Source organism: Eriocheir sinensis, chromosome 38 (genome assembly GCF_024679095.1).
Source record: "Eriocheir sinensis breed Jianghai 21 chromosome 38, ASM2467909v1, whole genome shotgun sequence".
Taxonomy (NCBI): domain Eukaryota; kingdom Metazoa; phylum Arthropoda; class Malacostraca; order Decapoda; family Varunidae; genus Eriocheir; species Eriocheir sinensis.
The window spans coordinates 2,716,857-2,738,895 of NC_066546.1; the positions used below are offsets into that span (position 1 = coordinate 2,716,857).

The 22,039-nt window shown below is 42.0% G+C and overlaps 1 protein-coding gene across 3 annotated transcripts in view; it reads right to left on the minus strand.

Annotated features, from left to right (window-relative positions):
• The window catches only part of LOC127008543 (uncharacterized), a 56,713-nt gene continuing 34,674 nt past the window's right edge, over window positions 1-22,039 (minus strand). For all 3 annotated transcript variants that reach the window (XM_050880712.1, XM_050880713.1, XM_050880715.1), the window contains 4 exons: window positions 10,431-10,868; window positions 7,265-7,400; window positions 1,404-1,653; window positions 1-1,056 (listed from right to left, as the gene is read on the minus strand). In XM_050880712.1, the coding sequence (XP_050736669.1) occupies window positions 827-1,056; window positions 1,404-1,653; window positions 7,265-7,400; window positions 10,431-10,868 (1,054 nt within the window). In that variant the 3' untranslated portion in view covers window positions 1-826. The remainder of the gene's footprint in view (window positions 1,057-1,403; window positions 1,654-7,264; window positions 7,401-10,430; window positions 10,869-22,039) is intronic.

Below are 22,039 nucleotides of genomic sequence, written 5' to 3' on the forward strand. Positions count from 1 at the left end.
TGGAAAGTGAATCCTTCATTCAGGTCTTGCGTTATAAGGAAATTCTTAAAAGAAAACGTGCCAAGTACTTGTACAACAGGAAAAATAAAATTGTGTTGAATGTTTTGTACCTTTCAGTATTTGTAAGCAGTGCTGTGTGAGTGGCACGGTTCACGGCCACAGGAGGGAACACGGCTACACCTCACCACACAAAAACCTAAGAGCAATGCAGAGTGTTTAATTTCCTTATAGGAGACAAGGAGATAAAATTGTTCATCTTGGGCTTGTGTTGCGCCATACAGACAACTTGTGTCTTTGTGTTGTAAGGAACCACAGCATTCACTCTGTGGGACACAGCTTACTTGTTTTCTATGATGCAGACACCCTCACCATCACCCTCAGCAGCAGTCATTATGTGCAGAGTAAACAATCAAACTGTATATCCCATGAAGTAAATGCTTCAATTCTTCACAACACAAAGACACAAACTGCCTAATGTACCTCAATAAAATTAATACTGTTCACCACAAGAGTAACAACTTCCCTACTGCCCCTGCTGATCCACTCAGTGCCTTGGATGGGATACAGGCACACACACACACTGTTGGTTTTTGATGCAAGAATTCCACTGCTGCTTCAGCTGGTACAGTGGTGCCTCAGGTCTGTTAAGGGTGTGTGTTCATACCGGCAGTCTTTGATGTAGGAAAACCATTGGCACCACTGCTGGCTCACTACTACCTAAAATGCTGGCAAGGGTATAGCATCTCACCTCTGGTCACAGAGGCCCATTCACAGCCCCTGTGGTGAAGTAGGTAGATTCAGTCACCAGGAACATACACATACCTAGTCACCAACTCTCTATTAGATATGGATCCTCCTCAATTTCCTCCATCTTCACAAATATTTCATCTTCAACTTTCACGGACAACTCCGGTTCTTCAAAACAGGCTGAGGTACGTGGCCCCTCACTGCTCCACCTCAGGCTGTGTGGCATCTGTGGTGTGTCTGTCCTGTAGGGCGCTTCATCAGCCTCAAGCTTGACAGACACGTTTGTGTCCTCCATTCTGACTGGCATTTCTGAAAGGAAAATCAATGCAAGGTTTAAGCATTAGTGAGAAAATGAATGCCATACTTTCTTGGCAGCTTCCACTTTGCCAACCAATCAGCTGTCTAGGGATGGCAGCAAGGCTGGGCAATGGTAGTGTTCTCAAGGGTGTGGACAGGAGTGGATGGGAGTGGAGAGTTTGGGTCAAGGACAGTGTGTCTATCATCATCCACTCATACAGCCATTAGATATCATAAATCATACACTCACTATACATAGGCTAATCTTACAAAATCTAAGCTGCTATGGAACACTACTACAGCTCAGACCCTGCCACAAAACAGGTGCCACCAGACTAGAGTTACAAGCACCATCTTACCCCAGGTTGCCAGTCCCTGGCACAGCGCAAGGTCAGGCTGGTGGCTCTCCCCAACCAGGGGCGCTGTATCTGTTTCTGAGTCCCGCCTCATGAATAGCGGAGCATTGGGGAGGATTTTTTTAAGCTCTGCCAAAGCTTGCATCTGTTCAGACTGAGACAGAGGCATTGGCTGGAGTTCTCTGGACATTTTGAGTCTCTTGCTGCTACTGGGATGAATGAAGTCGATGTCCTTCACGCAAGCCACACACTTCTGTAGGTGAAGGACACAAATCTATGTAGTAGCCTACTGTGAAGAGCAGTGGTTCCCAACATTCTTACACTAGCGACCCTTTTCCCCAAACCTTGAAACCCAGACGACCCCCTGATATCAGCAGTTTATTGTATCAAGGGGTGTGGAGTCGCATATAAAAAATTTAATCTCAGACTGCGACTCCAGGAAATTTTAAGGTTGTGACTCCAACTCCTCCCCCCTCCCCATCCCCTTCTTTTGTAGTACAGTGGTAGGGAAATCAAACCCAGCCACATCACATGCCACACCACACCCAGCCACACATCACATGTATTGTAAAGGAGTCTGAGATATGTTTACCAACTCCAGCCAATTGTAGGCGACTCTGGTGACTCCAACTCCAATTCCACAGCCCTGGTTTTACCCATTTCTTTAATACACTAATTTTCCATCATACTCGGCTCTGACATGCCCCAAGGGACACCCTGACGTTCCCTCTCAACAGTCACCAGCAGCACCACACACCACCAGCAGAATAAAAACACAGAAAACACCCAAAACAATAAGCTACAAAAATCATTCTCTCAAGCTGTTTCTAGGAAGGCTTTGTGACACCCAGCCAACCCAGGACTAAGGGCTGTACTCTTAAACATTTTGGCGCTCCAGCACACATACTTGATGAGGCTTTCGTAGGAGCTTTGGCCATTTCCAGGGATAGTTTTATGACTGTGTTGGCATTCTGACTTTCTCTGTACCATGAACCTAAAAAATCACACACTCAAAGCTTCATCTCCTTGACCTTTGGAATTACCCGACGTGAGAGGCGGAAGCATCTTAGAACACCGACCTGAGCTGCAAGAGCCTATTAGAATGTCCACAGAGAGTATAGAGCGACTATCCATTGAACACACACACACACATTATGGTATTTATTATTATACTCATTAAGAACACAATATAATCAAACTGTCCTCAATTTTTTGCATTTGAATATATATATCTCTCTCTCTCTCTCTCTCTCTCTCTCTCTCTCTCTCTCTCTCTCTCTCTCTCTCTCTCTCTCTCTCTCTCTCTCTCTCTCTCTCTCTCTCTCTCTCTCTCTCTCTCTCTCTCTCTCTCTCTCTCTCTCTCTCTCTCTCTCTCTCTCTCTCTCTCTCCTCTCTCTCTTCTCGCCCTTCTCTCTCTCTCTCTCTCTCTCTCTCTCTCTCTCTCTCTCTCTCTCTCTCTCTCTCTCTCACCGAACTAACAAGTACTGTTGATACCTTGCAGGAGTTTATCCAGTCCAACATATAGCCCCCTGCAATTGGCGCGCTCACACTCCCCACCTCCTCACTCGATGCCCAGCCACCTTCTGAATGCTTCACCCCGTGAGAGGAGGAGAGACCCCGCCCTAGAGCAGCCATTTATCTCATTGCTTGCTAACAGATTGCCATACTGGTGACTCTATGATTAGCCCATCAGGTGGTTGAATTCTGTGGCAGAGTCCCGTGTGTGGTAACTACTATACTGTTATCTGGGAGCTGGTGTTGACGACATCACAGCTGCCTGGACGAGTCTCGAGGCCTCTATCTAATGACTCTTTGTCACCTGTCCCCCATCGGGCAAGCCAGAGATGGAAGGCTCCTCTCAGCCACGTCCTTCCATCGCCCGCCTAAATAGACACCACACACACGACTGTAACATTGAACATTCCAACCCTCCAGTAACCAAGCTTCAAGATAACCTAAGATAACTTAGTTTCAATTAGAAACAAATTTGATGAACTGCGATGTCTTGCTCTGACAGAAAAACTTGGCGTAATTGCTATAAAAATTTATCGACACCCACTAAAATTGATTTAAGTTGTGCAAAAAGTCATTTAATATATCTGTCTTTTACAGCCTCCCGGGCAATCTTGATGGCGATCTTGAAATGTGTAGCTGCCTTCTTTAAGTCAGTCACTAAAAACAGCGACACTGATGTGACTGAAAATAAAGTTAAAGTGCCCAATTTCAAAAGCCAAAACTTTAAAAATCACTTACTCACTCAGGCAGGACATTTTTCCCCTTGTGTAGAAATTAACACTAATAAAAAGTCCACCTTTTTTTAGCGAAAAATTAAACACTCAGTCAAGGAGAAAAATTGTCTTACAGGTTAAAGAAAGACCAACACCAGTACTAATGTAAATCCCGAATGCATTGTCTCTAACTTTGAAAAAAAAACCGAGAAGTCCCTTAAAGCCTCAACACTTAAAACAAATAAAGTCCCTGGACTGATAAAGTATATCAACTCTGATTCAATATGTCCTTTGCGACAAGGCATTGTCCCTTCAGATTGGAAAAAGGCTAACGTGACACCGATTTTAAAGAAAGAGAAAAAAAGTACCAGGTAATTACAAAAGATCCTGCCTATCAAATCTATAACCTTTTTTATAACGACTCTTCACTGTTTATGATAAAACCAAATCACTTCTTGATTTCCAGAAAGCGCTGATAGTCCGTGCTCTTCATTATTTACATCAAACGACGGATGTTTTGGACAAATAACCGCGTTAGTAAATTGCAGACGACACAAAGAAAGTTTGATTACAATCTGGCGCGTTAAACTCAAGCGCGTTCATCGTCAAGGACTTGGGGGTCAAATCGCGTCAAACCTCAAATTCTCACTCACCAGCAGATGCAGCATGCAGCAAATAACAGAAATAATGTTTTGGCTTAATTAAACTTTTTAAGAGAATAAAGATAAGGCTTTCTACCCTTAACATGTTCTCTCTTGAGAGCGTCGCCTCGAGGAAAACGATGGGAATGTTTTTAAATATTAATGGTTTCACGAATGTAGACAGATCAGATCAACATTGTTTATGATCGATGACACTTTTATGGCGAATGAAATAAAAAAACAGATGGAATAGCTCCCATCATCAGTGGTCCAGTGTAACACGATTGACTTCAAAAAAATAAAAACCGTCACTTCCTTTCTTCAACAATATCACTAGAGAGTATGCAACGTTTTTGGGTCTGGAGTCTTCTGATTAATGTAAAATCACTTGGGTTTAGACAGACCACCAAGGTCTGGGTCATCTAATATTGGTCTGTTTCTATTTCTATGAATCTAAAATCTATCTCTCTCTCTGTCTCTCTCTCTCTCTCTCTCTCTCTCTCTCTCTCTCTCTCTCTCTCTCTCTCTCTCTCTCTCTCTCTCTCTCTCTCTCTCTCTCTCTCTCCAGCCCTCCCTAGGCAGTTACTTTCATATCAAAACAACATAAGAACGTAGGAGTCTGCAAGAGGCCGGTAGGCCTGAACAAGACAGCTCCTTTGAACCTAAGCTCCCGTGTATCTAACCCCACCTAATATCGCTGTTCATGAATTTATCTAATCTATTTTTGAATGTGACAATTGTATTGGCACTCACCACATGACTGCTAAGCCTATTCCACTCATCCACCACCCTGTTAGTAAACCAATTTTTTGCCTATGTCCTTGCTGAATCTGAATTTATCCAGTTTAAACCCATTACTTCGTGTCCTACCCAGTTCTTTTACCAACAAAACCTTATGAATATCCCCCTTATTAAAGCCCTTCATCCATTTATAAATCGCGATCATGTCTCTACACACCCTTTGCCTTTCTAGAGAATGCAAGTTTAACTGTGAGTCTTTCCTCGTATGGCAAGTTTCTCAACCCCTGAATCATCTTAGTCATCCTCCTCTGCACCAATTCTAACATTTTGATATCCATTCTATAGTAAGGTGACCAGAACTGAACTGCATATCAGGTGGGTTATGAGTGTGGGAGGGAGGGGGGAGGGGGAGGGAGTAAGACTGCAGCCAACCTTCCCTCACACAGTCTCTCTTTCTCCCTTCTGCCTCACCCTTCCCTCCTCCTTCCCTTCCCTGTGTGCTGTGTGACCATTTTCAGTCACTGGGCCGTGGAGTCAGCAAGCTTCTAAAGGGTTCTGTGTCTAAGTCTGTGCGTCACATATTATTATTATTACTATTATCAATATCATTATATTGATCCATGAAGGGCATAAAGGGAAAATAAAAAATGAATATAGACCCAAAAGAGTCACCTTGATGAGCAAACATGGAAATGAAAAATAAGAAAATTGAAAAAAATATAGGGGGGGGATGTGTCCCACCAAAGCCCCTCCCAACAATGCAGTGTGTGATCCTCCAGCACCTGAACACACCAGGCAGCTCTAAAGTGACTCTCTTTGTGGCAGAAAATACAACATTCTGTCCCCTGCACCACCAAACGCTGCCTACAACACCACACTGTTTGGACATTTGGAAGCTCACTTACAGGATTGCTGTGCTAGAGGCAGTCTTGCAGTGTCAGCGACAGTAATGCAAGTTATCACTTATTGTTATGGGAAGGAGGTGACGGTGTCTGTGTCCTGCCTGGGGACGCTGAGTCTCCCGAGGTGCTGCGGCTGTGACTGAGGCAGAGGCCTCTCAGGCAGTGTGGAGCAGTTCTATCCAAGCTACAACATTAAAATGTCAATTCTAAGTTTGTTTTTTAGGTTTTTAATTATATATAAAGCTGAAATCATATAATAAACGTTAGCAGAACAGCAGTAAGCAGTTAATTTCCGCTGATTTTTCTGGTAGTTTAGCAGTTAGCACAACAAAATTTTTAGCCAGCTGTGCCCACCACTATGGGCAGAATACCTGTGGCAGACACTGTCCTTGCTGAGTGGACAGCCTGTAGATGTGCTGATCCCAAATACTTGAATTCAAGTACCACTGCAAGCAGCTGACAATTTTTAATCAATGCCAAGTTGCTTAAACTACCCACATGCTGTCCTGAAGACCATCTATCAACCCAGACTCTACCAAGACTCTACAGTAAAGCAAAAATGAGTCCAAGGATGAGCCAAACAAGATGGTGGGGAGGTGGTGGCTGAGTGGTCAGTAGTGTGTGGGTGTGGTGAGGCCGTGGACCTAGGTTCGAGTCTCACCAAAAAATGCTAATTTTTCAAGCCATTGCAAAGTGGTGGAAAATCACCCACAAGCTGCCAAGATCTTCAGTCAACCCTAACTTCAGCGACTTCATTCATACCCCCTGGAGCACCAGGGGGCAGCATGGGCCAAGCAGTCATATGTATCACTTCAGCCACTATAAATAAAATTTGCCTGCACCACTAATGGGCAGGGGCCATCCAAGAGGCCCCTCAAGAGAGCATACCTGCGCTACAGGCAGCATCTTAAAAAAAAAAAAAATAAATAAATAAATAAATAAACCTGCACCACGAACAGGCTGGGTCAATATTGTTAGACACTTCCACCTCTTACATCAGCTATTCCAAAGGCCAGAAAGGAGATCAGTTGGGCTCTCATGAGTGTTCTTCAGGTTCATGGTACAGAAGAAGGGTCAAACTACCACCAGGGTCATGAAACCACCCCTGGAAATGCCCACAACTCCTACGAAAACTGTGTCAAATACGTGTGCTTCGGCACCGAGATGTTCAAGAATGTGGACCTGGGGCCAGCCAGAAGGAAGGCCCATCAAGTTAGCCCACTGGTGCCATAGGCTCAATGTAAAAAAATGCTGAATAAACAAAGGATCACCCACATGCTGTCCAGATCATCACTCAACCCTAACTTTGGCAATTTTGGCCTCTGTGAACAATGAACAAGTGGCGTTCTTACCTTGGGCCGGTAGTGCCTGTCCCACACTGCCAGCTTGCTGCTGTCACTGTCCAGGCCTTTGCAGGTCATGCCCAGCGACGTGGCAGCCTCCACCCTGAACAGCAAGGCCAGCACATGACTGCACACTTCTGTAAGCCTGCCAAGGAGACTCGATTCTTAACTTGATTTAAACAGAGTACAAATAAGATAAGACACACTCCTTCAAAACCAACAGTGGGACTCTACCTTCACTCTGAGCACAACATAAATAATAAATAAAATAAAATTAATAAATATGAGGCTACACACTCCTTCACACCCAACAATGAGACTCCTCCTTCATGCTGATCACAACCACAACAAAACTAACAAATAAAAAAGTAAAAATAAACATACAGTAAGATCCAGATTTTAGTGGTAGATTTAGTTTAGTAATTCACCATTTTGATGAGAATAATTAGGAACATCAGTGGTTTAGTTCTAGCAAAATTTTATCTGATTTTAGTTATGCTTCAAATAAGAAAGATTACTGAAATTAGACTATAGTTTGATAATTAGGAGAGAGCATCAAGAACATTGAGTGGGGAAGACTCATAACCCAGCCAACCCCACAATGGAAAATAGGACATTAAACGAAGAAGGGGAAGAAGAAGAACAACAAAAAAGGAAGAGAAAAGGAAGCTGTGAAAGAAGAAAGGAAGAAGACAAAGAAGAAAAGGAACCAGAAGAAGAGGTAGCAGAAGAAAATGAAGATGATTAGATGTTGCTACAGATGGCTGGGAACACACGAGGAAGGGCTGGGCGTGGGTGTGAAGGCTGCACAGCGGGAGAATGTAAACACTGAACCACAGGCTACTCCCTCGGCCAACCTTGAAGGGAGGACCTGGAGGGGGCAGGGCATCACAAAAATAGATGGGAAAATAAACCAATTAAATCCTAGGGCAGCTTTTTGGTTAGGATGTGTTGCAGTTATATGTGGTGGAGCTAAAGTGGATGTGGTGAACTAATAACAGATGGACAGCAGGTGTAACAGAGTGGCAACCCAAAAACTGTACAAGTCAGAGAAGAGAGAGGACAAGTGAGGAGGTGAAACTAAGAGCATTTGGTGGAGTAGGGTGGAGCACTCTAACATAAAACAGAATGGTGGAAAAGGTTGAGAAGAGCCTCTGCCCTGCAGTGGACTAGTAATGGCTGAAGATTGAAAAATTGAAGACTGAAATTGACCTCTCTTTTGGCCACTCTTCTATACTTAACCCGATAGCAGCAACGGGCCAAATTTGTGGCTTTACCGTGTAGCAGCGACAGGCCAAATTTGTGCCATGATATAAACCCCCCAAGATAGATGATGCATAAACTGATCACAAATGCTTTGATATATATTATGAAATGGTTTGTGTGAGTGATGATTTTTTCTCATTTTTCTTGCTTTAGGGGACATTTAAAACATGATGATCCTGCTACTGGGTAAATCTGACATTGTCTTGTCTGTTTTTTTTTTTTCATTTTTTTCACTCGAGCTGCCCCTCTTTTTTAAAAAAAAATATGAGGGTGTGTGTGGAGTAATAAAAAAAATATGACTTCAACTCCAGGAAATTTTAAGGGAGTGTTGTTAATTTTTAGTGTTTACTGACTTTTGAAAAAATTTCATTCATTTTTGGTTATTTATGACATATCCTTTTTGTATGAAGTATCATTCCCTGTGCCTGTGCAAACAAACAAAACCTTTAAAAATAAAAAAATAAAAATAAAAAAAAAAAAAAAATTCACTTACTACTTTACTGAGGTTTGCTTTTTTCTAGTTTCTTTTTCTTTGTAATAAGGTAGAACATTTATTGTGGATTATTTTTCTTTCTTTTTCTTTCTCTCTCATCTCTGTATAATAATATACTTATGCAAGTACTCTTAAAATTAAAAAAGGAAAAATGAGGAGGGAAAACTAAATATTTATTTAGAAAACTAATATTTTCAAGAGAGTAAAAAAAAAAAAAAAAAAAAAACAACAAAAAAAAAAAAAAAAAAAAAGAAAAAAAAAAAAATATTAAAAAAAATAAAAAAAAAAAAAATATAATAAACACAAACCAAAAAAAAAAAAAAAAAAAAAAAAAAAAAAATACAGGGCATTCAAAGTTTGCAAAGTTTGAGCCGTTTAATTATATTGCCATTTACATTTTATTTATTTTTTTTTATTTTTATATATTTTTTTCTATATTAACCCCTAAAAATTTTTTTAACAATCAACTTTACCACTAAACTTTTAGACTAATCATATCACAAATATATAACTATTTAACTAATTTTCATCAATTTCAGTCAATTATCACATCAGTGGGGCTATCCTTTAACTTTGCTCTTTTAACAATGCTAAATGCTAAGCGAGTTGCTGCGCGATTTGTGTGCTGGCAAGGGGAGCGCCGCCGCCCCCTAATTCAAAATCAAATGCGTGAAAGTGTTCCAACACTAATTCTCACAACACAGGATTGCCAATTGAGTGGGTTTTTCACTAAATTTGGTGGAAAATCATATCAGCCCAGCGCAGCATATCTATGGACAAGTAACTGGTGGATGTTCTTGCCCAATATAGCAGCATTTTTGCATAGCTTCACCTATCACCTGACCAAATAGTTGTAAATATTGCAGTTGGCAATACTCCCTTGCCAGAATCTGAAGGAGAGATGTCCGCAGTTCCCTCAATATGGCTGATCATCCCGCACGCACCGACGTAAGTGTTAACATTCAACACTCCCTGAACATGCATGTTCGTTCGCAAGAGAGGCTTACATAACCGACTCCTATAGATCTGGACCTCCTCTTTCCAATGGTGTTTTTGTTTTTTAGCTGTGATGAATAGTTTTTGAGTTACAGAGGTTAAAAGAGACCCCCCATTGGGCTGCCTGACTGCACCTGAGGGGATAGTCGCGTCCCGTCCTGCACGCAAGGAAAGGGTCAAGGCCGTGACTCTGACTCCAACTGCACCCCTCTCCCCCACCCCCTTTTCTGCAGTACACTGGCAGGCAAATCAGATCCAGCCACACCACACCCAGTGACACACAACATCACATCTATTGTACAGGAGTCGGAGATATTTTTACTAACTCCGACTCAGGCCAAAAGAAGGCGACTCCGGTGACTCCAACTCCATACCCCTGATGATGATGATGATGATATACTTAACAGTTGTCTCACTTACCCGGCCAAACATGTACAGTGGGAAGCCAGAATGGTGCCTTCCGTCTCTTCCAGGTACACCCAAACGTCACAGTTCTCGGCCACAGTGCTCTTGAGGGGGCTGACCCGGGCCTTGAGGAAGCACACCGGAATGTCACTCTGGACTCGGCTGCTCTCCACTGCTAGCACGTGGCCCAGTTTGAAGGTGCCGTAGCCCTCCGCTGCCACAGTGCCCACATCCTTCTTCTCTGCTGCCCAGCCCTGGCCACACAACAGGTACTGGTGTATGTGCCCAAAGTTTAGGTCTGGCCACAGCTTCACGTCGCTCTCCCAGCCTCCAAGGATGTAGGGATCGGGCAAATACATCTTATATTTCTTCAGTCTTAGTTTTGAGATGTACTGCTCCCTCTGGTCCACTGGTAGGCTTTGCACATAGCTTGACATGCCATGCTGCATGTATCTGGTGAGGTAAAATGTATAGCGTCAGCAAGTGTACAGTGTTAGCAAATCCATATTATATTTCTTCAGTCTTAGTTGGACAAGTACTGCTCCCTCTGTTCCATGAATAGACTTTCCATATAGTCTGACATGCTGTGATGCACATATTTGGTGAAGCAAAAAGTATATAGTGTTAGTTCTATAATTATTTATGCATTAATAAAGCAAACAGTTATTCATTTATTCATCCTCCTTCCTTGTGTGATGTATATATCTGATAAAGCAAAATGTATAGTGTTGGATCTATTATACAGTCAAACCTCGGTTTACGAGTGCCTTAGTTTACGAGGGTTTTGATTTACAAGCCAAAGAAATCCCACAAAAAATGCCTTGGTTTATGAGCGGTGACTTGGTACAGGTAACTCTCGATTTATGCGCGTTTGGTTTACGCATTTTGAAATAACGCGGGATCCAAAATCCAAATAAATGTTTAATTTACACGTTTTTTTCACTTATACGCGATATTTTAAGGAGTGGCCACCAGATGTCTCACACAACTGGACTCACATGGCACCGCAGCCACACAGCAGAGCTCAGTTCTTCCCGCGCGCCACTTGAACAACAATACAGTACCCATGGTGCCACGCTACTCAACAATAGGGGTGGGCAGGTACCGATACCAGTACTGGTACTAACGGTACCAGCTATACGGTACAGAACCAGTACAAGACTGTTCGGTACTGGTACCAATACCAGCCAGTTGCTCATGGTGTCCCTCATTTCTTCCTCACACGAGTGCCTGAGTGGATATCTCGGTGAGATGGATATTCTCTCTCTCTCTCTCTCTCTCTCTCTCTCTCTCTCTCTCTCTCTCTCTCTCTCTCTCTCTCTCTCTCTCTCTCTCTCTCTCTCTCTCCACTGAATGAAGTGAATATTTATTTTTTGATAGAAGCCTACCTCTTGTTTGATTTACATTGTTTTTGATTTATGCGACCTCTTCAAGGACACAATACTCGCGTAAATTGAGAGTTACCTGTATATGAGCATCCTGTTTGTTCCCCCCCCTTTTTTTTTGCCGCCACCCCCCCAGGTGGGGACATGGGCTATAATATGGAGGCTGTCATGGTCAAGCGCGTACGTCCCTTCGAGGAGGGACCACAAACCCTTGCCGGGTGAAGGCTCATGAAGGGGTGAAGAGGATGCCGATAGACCGACTCTATTGGCTTACATCAGCCTAGCCGACCAAGTCGGTCTTTCAATGAGGACTGGCATGTCTCTTTGTACAAGTCGAAGACGTGAGCGTGGGTTCCCTTTGTTCGCAGCAAGATGAGAGCACTCAAAGCAGAAAATACTGGGAATAGAGTCTCAGTCAGGGTTGCCACCTTGATCTAAAACAAATAAGGAATGCAACAACCCATCCTCCAATACATAACAAATCCATATTTTTGAGAACGGATGGCAACCCTAAAATTTCTCTAGCCTGCCATGACTGACAGCCGCTGTCCGCTGCTGGTGAAGGCAGGAGGAAGGGGGGGATGGACGTATTTCAGGAAGACCCTTGACAAACATAATTTCACAAACTGGTTTTGTGGTTCACCAAAAAATGTGCTCACTACTACATTTTCAAAATACTGAATTGTATCTGCTCAACCATTCAGACAGCTAAATACGGAAAAAATGGCACTCTGTATTTTAAGGAAAGGGTGCAAGTTTGCAACCCTAGGGTAACATCTGGCGATATATGGCCTTCTTGAACGACCCCCCCATTCTTGAGACTGTTTTTCACCTCCCTCCCGTAATCCGCCAGAGCGCTCTATCTTGTCCATGTGATTGGATGAAGCAACACTGTTTCTCCTTTTGTCACTCATCAAAGACAACACGCTTTAATTTAGTCACAGTTACGGGATCTACAGTTCATTAGGAGTACTTCAGTAGCTACTTAGCGTCACTGCATGCCACGGAGTATCTTAAAACGTCCTTTTTCTCTACAAAATACTGATAAATGGCATTGTTTCAATTTCATGTTTCCAACGATGACAATGATGTTTTCAAACCGGGAAGTTCTTACTTATCATACAGTGCTGCTCTAAAATGGTCTGTGGTGCAACAGTAACATAACAGTAACCTCATGAACTCTATGTCCACCCCCACCTGGCAGGGTTACCCATAGGAAGTTCAGGAAATGGTCATCGCCATAGGCCTATGGAGGTGCGGCCAGCAAAACAGTGGCCATACTCAGCCCTGCCACGGCTTGCGCAGGACCCGTGATTCTTGCCAAGAATTGGGGGGAATTCTTTAAAATTTGACACACCAGAACAAGAAACGCAAGAATTTTGCAAGATTTGGGGTTAATTCTTGCTCGGTCTAGGGTAATTCTTTACCACCAGATGACGGCTCTAGTCTCAGTCCACGTTGTAAACTCGTAGAAATAGCATCCATGCACTCGTGTCATGTTTTCAGCACTACAGTGTGAGTTCTTTGTGCTTTAACAATGTCCCCCAGAAAGACGGTTAAAAGGGATGGTGCTGCAAAGAAGAACACAGGAACAGTGGATACTATGCTCGCAACAGGAACGGGGGGCAAGCCTCGGCATCTTGTATGCCCTCCTGGACGTGACTGACTCCCGTTCACCCTCCATCTCGGACGATACGTCGAGACAGCTTCACGTTGGTGGTTGGACGTAGTTCCAGTGCCTCAAGAATAGAGAAACTGCGGCTGCTAAACCCCGGGGCGAAGCCTACTCCTCGAGCATAGCTAGCGGTTGTGGGAGTCTCCGTAACAACTGTAACACATTGATTTGTGTTTCATATTATTTATCATCGCTATTTGTTAGTAAAATAACTTTAATTCTGTAAAAAATAACATGAAGAATGATTTTAACAAACATTTTTTTGAGATATGGGATGCATTAATGGGATTTACATTAATTTCAATGGGGAAATTTGTTTTGGTTTACGAGTATTTTGGTGTGCGAGCAACATTCCAGAACGAATTAAACTCGTAAACCGAGGTTTGACTGTATTTGCTTACATTCTTCAGAGCTGTTTAGTTTCCATGACCTATTTGGTATAGTTTCTGTTGCCATTTGGGACCTTAGCTTTATCTTAAGTGGTCTGCTTTTTCCTTCCTCGTGTCTTCTCAATCTAGTTATTTCATCTACTTCTTCCTCTAACTGTTCCTCCTCTTCAGTAATCTTATTTCTCAGTATACTTTTCACCTTACTCCTCTCATAACTCTCTCTCTGAGCCTTCAGTTTTTTTTCTTCTTCCTTGACACCAAACACTATGGCACACTTTTTCTTTCCTGCCATGTCCCTCACCATTGTTTCTCTATTTTTTAGTACATTCACAACTTCTTTTTCTATGTCTTGCCTCTGTTCCTGTTGCTGTTATTCTAGAATTTCCCTAAAGCTCATTTTTTCCTTGTCTTTTTTCACTTCTCCACTCCTTTAATTCATCATTGACCACATGCTCAATCTTTTCCTCTACCTTTACACCCACACTCTGCTGATCATTTCCTATCTTCTTTGCTACCTCTCTTTTTATAATTTCTTCCATCTTCTTCTCCATGTCTTTCTTTGTCCCCATCACACTCCTCTCCCTTTCCATTTTCATAATTTGTATCTCTTGGTCTATTTTTAATTCTTCCATCTTCAGTTGCACTATTTCTTTTTGGCTTTCCAACTGTTCCTTAGTCAATTTAGCCCCCTGGGTGCCAAGCATTTTTTGCAAAAACCTTCCCCTGGTGCCAAGCAAATTTGTATTTTTCTTTTTGCAGAAAAGTGTTCAGAATGACTGGACAACACATAATTGATACATTTTACTATTCACCTCTTATAATTTCCATGATTTCTAGGCGCCGGAAGTTTCCGATATTTGGAGTGTTACATCCTGTAGACTTACTCACCCCAGGGAGCTCGTCTATCACCATCACCATATAAGAGGCGCCTTTTGGCCTGAGAGGCAGCAGAGGGTTCGAAAACCCTCCTTGCTCGGGCATAATGTGAGTGGCGAGGCGTCGGCACCTCACTTTCCTCACCACTCCAGCTACCACTATCACTATGTAGGTATATCATCTTTATCAAGGTCACTATCAGACTCAAAGTCACTCGCATCACTATCCGTGAAGTCAGTAGGGGCCTCATCAAGGGCACGAGCAAAGTTGGGCGTTCGCAAAATATGCTTTGCGCGGCGAGACATCCTCCCTGCACTGCGGTCAGGTCAGGGAAGGGACCCGTACCCTCAGGATCCCTGGAGGCTTGGTGGGGGGGTGAAGATCAGTGACTGGGAGGAGTAAAGGTATGAAGAGTGTCCTGACAAAGCATGAAAAGCTTCTCAGTCAAAATAAGGCCACGGCGATTTTTCTAAATTGCCGCTGTAAATAAATGGCGCTGGCACATACTGTGCGCCTACCCGCCGTCGTAAATAAACGGCGCTGGCACCCTGGGGGTTAATTATTTCTTCTTTCAAGTTCTCTACCATTTTCTTTGTCTCCTCGTCTCTTCTCCTTGCTGCATCATCTCTCTTTTTTACTTCGGTCAGTGGCTGAACCACTTCCCCAAACTCCGCTCTCAACTTCCTCATTTCATCATCATCATCTCATCGACACCTGCTCCTAGGAGCTCCCATCAGGGGATGGCCACAGCAGAAGAGTTTCCATTTCTCTCTATTTCTCTACTTCCTCATTTCTATCACTAATTTGTCACAGTCCTGCTCCACTTTGTTTATTCTTTTCCACTGTACTGGTTCCATTGCTGATTTTGCCGTGAAGCCTTCAAAACTCTCACCCGAGTCCTCTCCCTGTCGATTAGAAGACTTCGCTGTCTTGAATCTTTGTTTACTTTCCATCCAACCTCCTTCCTCTCCTTCTCCTCCCCATTTTACTTATTGCTTCTCACTCTCTCATAATTCTCTCAATTCCTGAACTCCTGGAGATGGGACCCAAATGACTTAGCTGTTGCTTCGTCTGTCCATGTCCTCTTGCTGCTGTGGTCGGTGTGTGTGTGTGTGTGTGTGTGTGTATTTACCTAGTTGTGAAATACAGAAAAAGAGCCATACTAGGCTCGTGCTGTCCTGTCTCCATAACGCTTATTATCCAGTTTGGCTTTAAATTCAAGAACTGTTTTTGCACACACAGTCTCCTTGTCAAGTCTGTTCCATGTTGTTATGCTTCTGTATTGAAAACTGTATTTCTTGATGTCTCTCCTACAGTCGCTCTTCTTCAATTTCTTACCATTGACTCTTGTCACACTTCTGTCACGTTCCACGTGTATGAGATGAGATGAGAGAGTTAGATGGAAGATACAATGTGTGGAGGAAGGATAGAATGGGCAAAGGCGGAGGAGGAGTGGTGATAATGATAAAGAAAGAGTTATTAGTAAAATCAATAGAATATGGAGAGGGAAAAGCAGAGATAGTGAGTGTAAGCTTGGAAAACAAGAACAGAGAAAGGATGACGATTGCAGTAACATATGTACCACCAAAAACTACATCATGGAGTAAAGAAGATTATGAAAACATGATTGATGACACCATACAGAGTTTGAGGAGATTACTTAAGGCAAACAAAGGAGTAATACTAGTTGGCGATTTCAATTGTAAAGAGGTTGACTGGGAGAGGTTTGAGAGCAATGGTAGTGATGTGGCATGGGGGAATAGATTCTTGAATTTAATGATGGAAAATTTGATGATACAAAGGGTGAAGGAAAGAACTAGATATAGAAGAGACGATGAACCGGCAAGACTGGATTTGGTGTTGACAAGAGAAATTCACGTGAAGGATGAATTGAGGTATGATTGCCCCCTGGGAAAAAGTGATCACGTGCTCATAGAGATGGAAATGGAGGAGGAAGGAAGGGAACAAGACAAGACTTATAGAAGAAATAGATTAAACTATAGGAAAGCAGGGGTGGAAAACCTCAAGAAGTTTTTTGGTGAAATGGATTGGAATGAGTTAATGAGTACAAGCGAAGTTCAAGGAAAATATAATATTTTCATGAGGGCGTACAACACAGGTGTTATGAAGTTCGTACCAAAATACAGACCGAGGGAGAGGGCCAAAAAGGACTGGTTTAATGCAAGATGTGCAAAGGCAAAAGTAAAGAGAGACAAAGCGTGGTCAAGATTAAAAAGAAACAAAAAACAAAGAAACAGAGAAGACTTTAAAGCAACGAGAAATGAGTACGTGAAAGTGAGAAAGGAAGAAGAGAAACAATACGAAAAGGATATTGTGGAAAAGTGTAAAGAACAACCTAAACTATTTTATAGATTTATAAATGGAAAAATTAAATCAAGAGAAACAATTGAAAGACTGACTGAAGAGAATGTAGAGATTGAGGATCCCAAAGGCATGGCAGAATTATTTAACAAAAAATTCCAGCATGTGTTTACCAAAGAATCAGTATTTAATGAACCACAAGAAAACAACTTAGATGTATATATGGAAGAGGTCAAAATAGATAAAGAGGAGATAAAAAAAACTATTGGGGGAATTGGAAGAAGGGAAGGCCATGGGACCAGATGGAGTTTCAGGTTTTATACTTAAAGAGTGCAGAAATGAGCTAGTTGGCCCGATATATGACATCATTAGGTGCTCAATTAAAACGGGCACAGTGCCTAGGGAGTGGAAGAGGGCAGAAGTGGTACCTATATACAAAAGTGGAAAAAAGGAAGAACCCCTAAATTACAGACCGGTGTCTCTGACCAGTGTAGTATGCAAAATATGTGAGAAATTAATAAAAGAACAATGGATGAGATTTCTAAAAGAACATAATTTAATCACAAACAATCAATATGGGTTTAGGAAAGGCCGCTCATGTGTGACAAACTTGCTGAGCTTTTACTCAAGAGTGACGGACAAATTACAGGAAAGAGACGGGTGGGTGGATTGCATTTACCTAGACTTAATGAAGGCATTTGACAAAGTTCCACATTCAAGACTGCTGTGGAAACTAGAAAATAAAGGAGGAGTGAGAGGGAAAATGAAGTGCTGGATGGAAAGCTACTTAAGAGGAAGAGAGATGAGAACCGTGGTTAAGGACACTAGATCGGAATGGAAAGCAGTGGAAAGTGGAGTGCCCCAGGGGTCGGTTTTGGCACCAGTACTCTTCCTAGTCTATATTAATGATATGCCAGAGGGAATAAACAGCTACATGAGCCTGCTCGCAGATGATGCTAAACTGCTAAGACAGATAAGAAACAGTGAAGACTGCAAGGAGCTGCAAGAGGACCTAGACAAGATTTGGAAATGGAGTCAGAAATGGGAGATGAAATTCAACGTGAGAAAATGTCATGTTATGGAAATGGGAAAAAGTGTAGAAAGACCAAAATGGACATATAAAATGGGAGATGGGGAAATATTAAAGAAAGTAAATGAAGAGAGAGACCTGGGAGTAATAATGCAAGATTATATGCAACCAGGAAGTCATATAAATCGGATCTTTGGTGATACATATAACATGGTGAGAAATATAGGTATAGCATTCCACTACATGGACAAAGAAATGATGAAAAAATTAATAACTACTATGATCAGACCTAAACTAGAATACGCGGAAACAGTGTGGTCTCCACATATGAAGAAACACATAGTAAAACTAGAAAGAATACAGAGGATGGCAACAAAAATGGTTCCAGAACTGGAGGGACTGACATATGAAGAGAGACTAAAGGAAATGGACTTGCCAACACTGGAACAAAGAAGAGAAAGAGGAGACCTAATACAAATATATAGGCTATTGAGTAAAATGGAAGAAGTAGATAACGAGAAATTGCTACTAAGAGAGGAACCTTCCAGCAGGAATACTAGAGGACATAGTAAAAAGTTGAGGAAGGGAAGATGCTCAAGAGACATAAAGAAATATAGCTTCCCACAAAGAAATATAGAGGTTTGGAACAGATTAAGTGAAGAAATAGTATCGGCGAAGAGTGTGCAAAGATTCAAGGAAAAGTTGGATAATTATAGATACGGAGACGGGACCACACGAGCGTAAGCCCAGGCCCTGTAAAACTACAACTAGGTAAATACTAGGTCTTCCCTGTCCAATTTCTCCAATCCCTTTTGTATCCTGTACAATGCTATTAGGTTCCCTCTCTCTCTTCTGCTCTCCAGTGTTGTTAGTCCCAATTTCTCCAGTCTTTCTTCATAAGTATGTTCTCTCAGAGTTTCCGGTAATTTGTCGCTGCTCTTTTGTTCTTTCCTTTCCTCTTCTTCTTTCTTTCTTCTTCATCTAATTACACACTAATGCCATATATTCCAGTCTTGGATTATCATCGATGTTATTAGTTTTCTCACCATCTCTTCATCTAAATATATGTGCTGCTTTTTTTTTTTCTTGTATGTTTCCCCAGTTATCCGGTCTATATGTTTTCCAAAGGATAACCTGTCTGTTATGATCACTCCCAGATCTTTTGCTTCAGTTTTTTTCATGATTCTTTCATTACTCAGAGAGTAGTTCCCCGATATTCGTCTACTGCTCTTACCAAACTCCATCACGCTACACTTCTCTGTATTGAATGTCATTTCCCATTTGCGTGACCATTCGCTTATTCTATTGAGATCTTGGCTCAGGGCTACACAGTCATCTTCATTAGCCACCCTCCTCATTATTTTAGCATCATCAGCAAACATATTCATATAGCTTGTCACCCCTTCTGTCATGTCATTAATATAAGTTACAAACATAATCAGAGCCAACATCGATCCTTGGGGGACTCCACTCGTCACTTCCATCCAGCTTGATTTATTATTCCTGATTACTGTTCTCATTTCTCTCTTTGTCAAAATGTCCATAATCCAATCCAATATTGAACCACCCAGACCTCCAACATGATTAAGTTTCCATATTAATCGCTTGTGTGGTACTTTATCAAACACCTTCTTTAAGTCCAGATACACACAACCTGCCCAACCGTCTCTTTCCTGTATTATATCAATTACTCTTGAATAGAAGCTGATCAGATTAGTTACACAAGACCGTCCTCCTCTGAATCTGAATTGGCTATTTGTTAATATACTGTTTTCTTCTAAATACTCCACCCATCTGGTTTTTTATAATTTTCTCACACATCTTTGCTACTACACTTGTTAGTGACACTGGCCTATAGTTCAACGGGTCTTCCTTACTTCCTCCTTTATGTACTGGGACGATGTTAGCCCTCTTCCAGTCTCTCGGTACCTTCCCTTGAGCTAGTGAGACATTAATCAAGTTGCTCAACTTTTCAGCTATTTGCTGGTTACACTCTTTTAGCACCCAATTTGATATACCATCCGGTCCTGCTGATTTCCTCGCATCCAATTCTTCCAATAATTTTCTAACTTCATCTGCTGATTACATGAAGTTAGAAAATTACTGGAAGAATTGGATGCCAGGAAATCAGCAGGACCGGATGGTATATCAAATTGGGTGCTAAAAGAGTGTAACCAGCAAATAGCTGAAAAGTTGAGCAACTTGATTAATGTCTCACTAGCACAAGGGAAGGTACCGAGAGACTGGAAGAGGGCTCCAGACCCATGCACTCTATTCCCCGGCACTGCATCTACACCTTCAAACTCACTCTCCCTTGTGAACACTGTTTGGAAACAGTTATTCATCACTTCTACTATTTCACTTATACTTTCAAAAGTTTCACCATTAACTTTAACTTTCTGGATCTCATCTCTATTTTTCAACTTTCCATTTATGAACTTATAAAACAGTTTTGGCTGGTCTTTGCACTTATCTACAATATTTTTCTCAAATTTTTTTTTCTTCTCTTCTTACTTTGACATAAGCATTCCTCTTCCTTTTGTACTCATTCCATAGATCCATCCTCCTATTTTTTCTCCATTTGTTCCATGCCTTCTCCTTTTCCTGCTTGGCGTCTACACACTTTCTATTGTACCACTCTTCTCTTGATTTCTGCCCTTCTTTCATCCTTGGTACCCACTTTTCCACTCCTTCGTTGTAAATCCATAAAAAAATAGCCCATTTTTCCTCCACATTTTCAGCCTCAAAAAAAGTATCCCATTGTGCTTCCTCAAAATGTTTCCCAAGTTGTTCAAAATTTGCCTTATTAAAGTTAAACCATTCTTTCCTGTAGTCCTCATTCCTGATTGTTTTACCTCCTTCTCGTAATATGTACTCGATAAGTACGTGATCGCTCTTCCCTATAGGGCTCTTATAGTTCATCTCCTCCATGATATCTGGCTCCCTGGTGATTATCAAGTCCAATCTAGATGGCTCGTCTTCTCCTCTGAATCTTGTATTTTCCTCCACCCACTGTGTGAGGACGTTATCTGTAACCAATTCCAAAATCTTGTTCCCCCATGAAGCTTCACTTCCTTCTGTTGACCAGTTTTCCCATGACACTTCCTTACAATTAAAATCCCCCATTATCAGAATCTTATCCTTCTCCTCCAGCAATCTCCTTAGGCAATCCAATGTGTCTTCCAGCTTCTTGTTGTTACAATTCTTCCGTCCATGAATTGGTTTTTGGAGGGACATACACCACTATGATATTTCTGCATCCTCCCCTTTGCAGTCTTATTCCCACACTCAAGACCTCCGCTTCCCCTTCGCCATAGGTGACACCCTCCACTGTCCATTCTTTTTTCAACAATAGCATCACTCCTCCTCCTTGTTTGTTTTCTCTATTTCTCATCCATACATTATATTTACCATCCCTTATGTTAAATGCATCTATACTACCAGTCAATTTGGTTTCTGTAATCCCCATAACATCTGGTTTTTCCTTACCCAGGTAATCTATTTCTAACATTGACGATATTAACCCGTTCACATTAGTGTATGCCACCTTCAAGCTGTCTCCTCTTCCCTTCTGTACCACTTCCTTAGGTCCGTGTCTATCACTCTCCAGAAAGGCTTCCTTTTATCCTCTTCTGATCTTATTTCATTCTTTTCATTGGCTTGATTCTTCAAGTCTCTTATCGTGTTCCTTTCCTCCACACTTCTGTCCTTTCTTACCCAGACTTTTTTGTAGGTCTCTGTTCTTGCTAACTTCCATGACTTTCCCACCACTTCTTCTGCCGCCACTTGAGACCTAAACTAATTTTAACTGGTTGTTTGGCTCCTTCTTCATACTTTCCAAGCCTGAATACTTCTTCGATCTCCCCTACCAGCTCATGACCTTCTTCCTGAATTGCTTCAATTACTTGTTCCACTGCCTTCCTTTCCTTCTTTTCCCTTGTATGTCT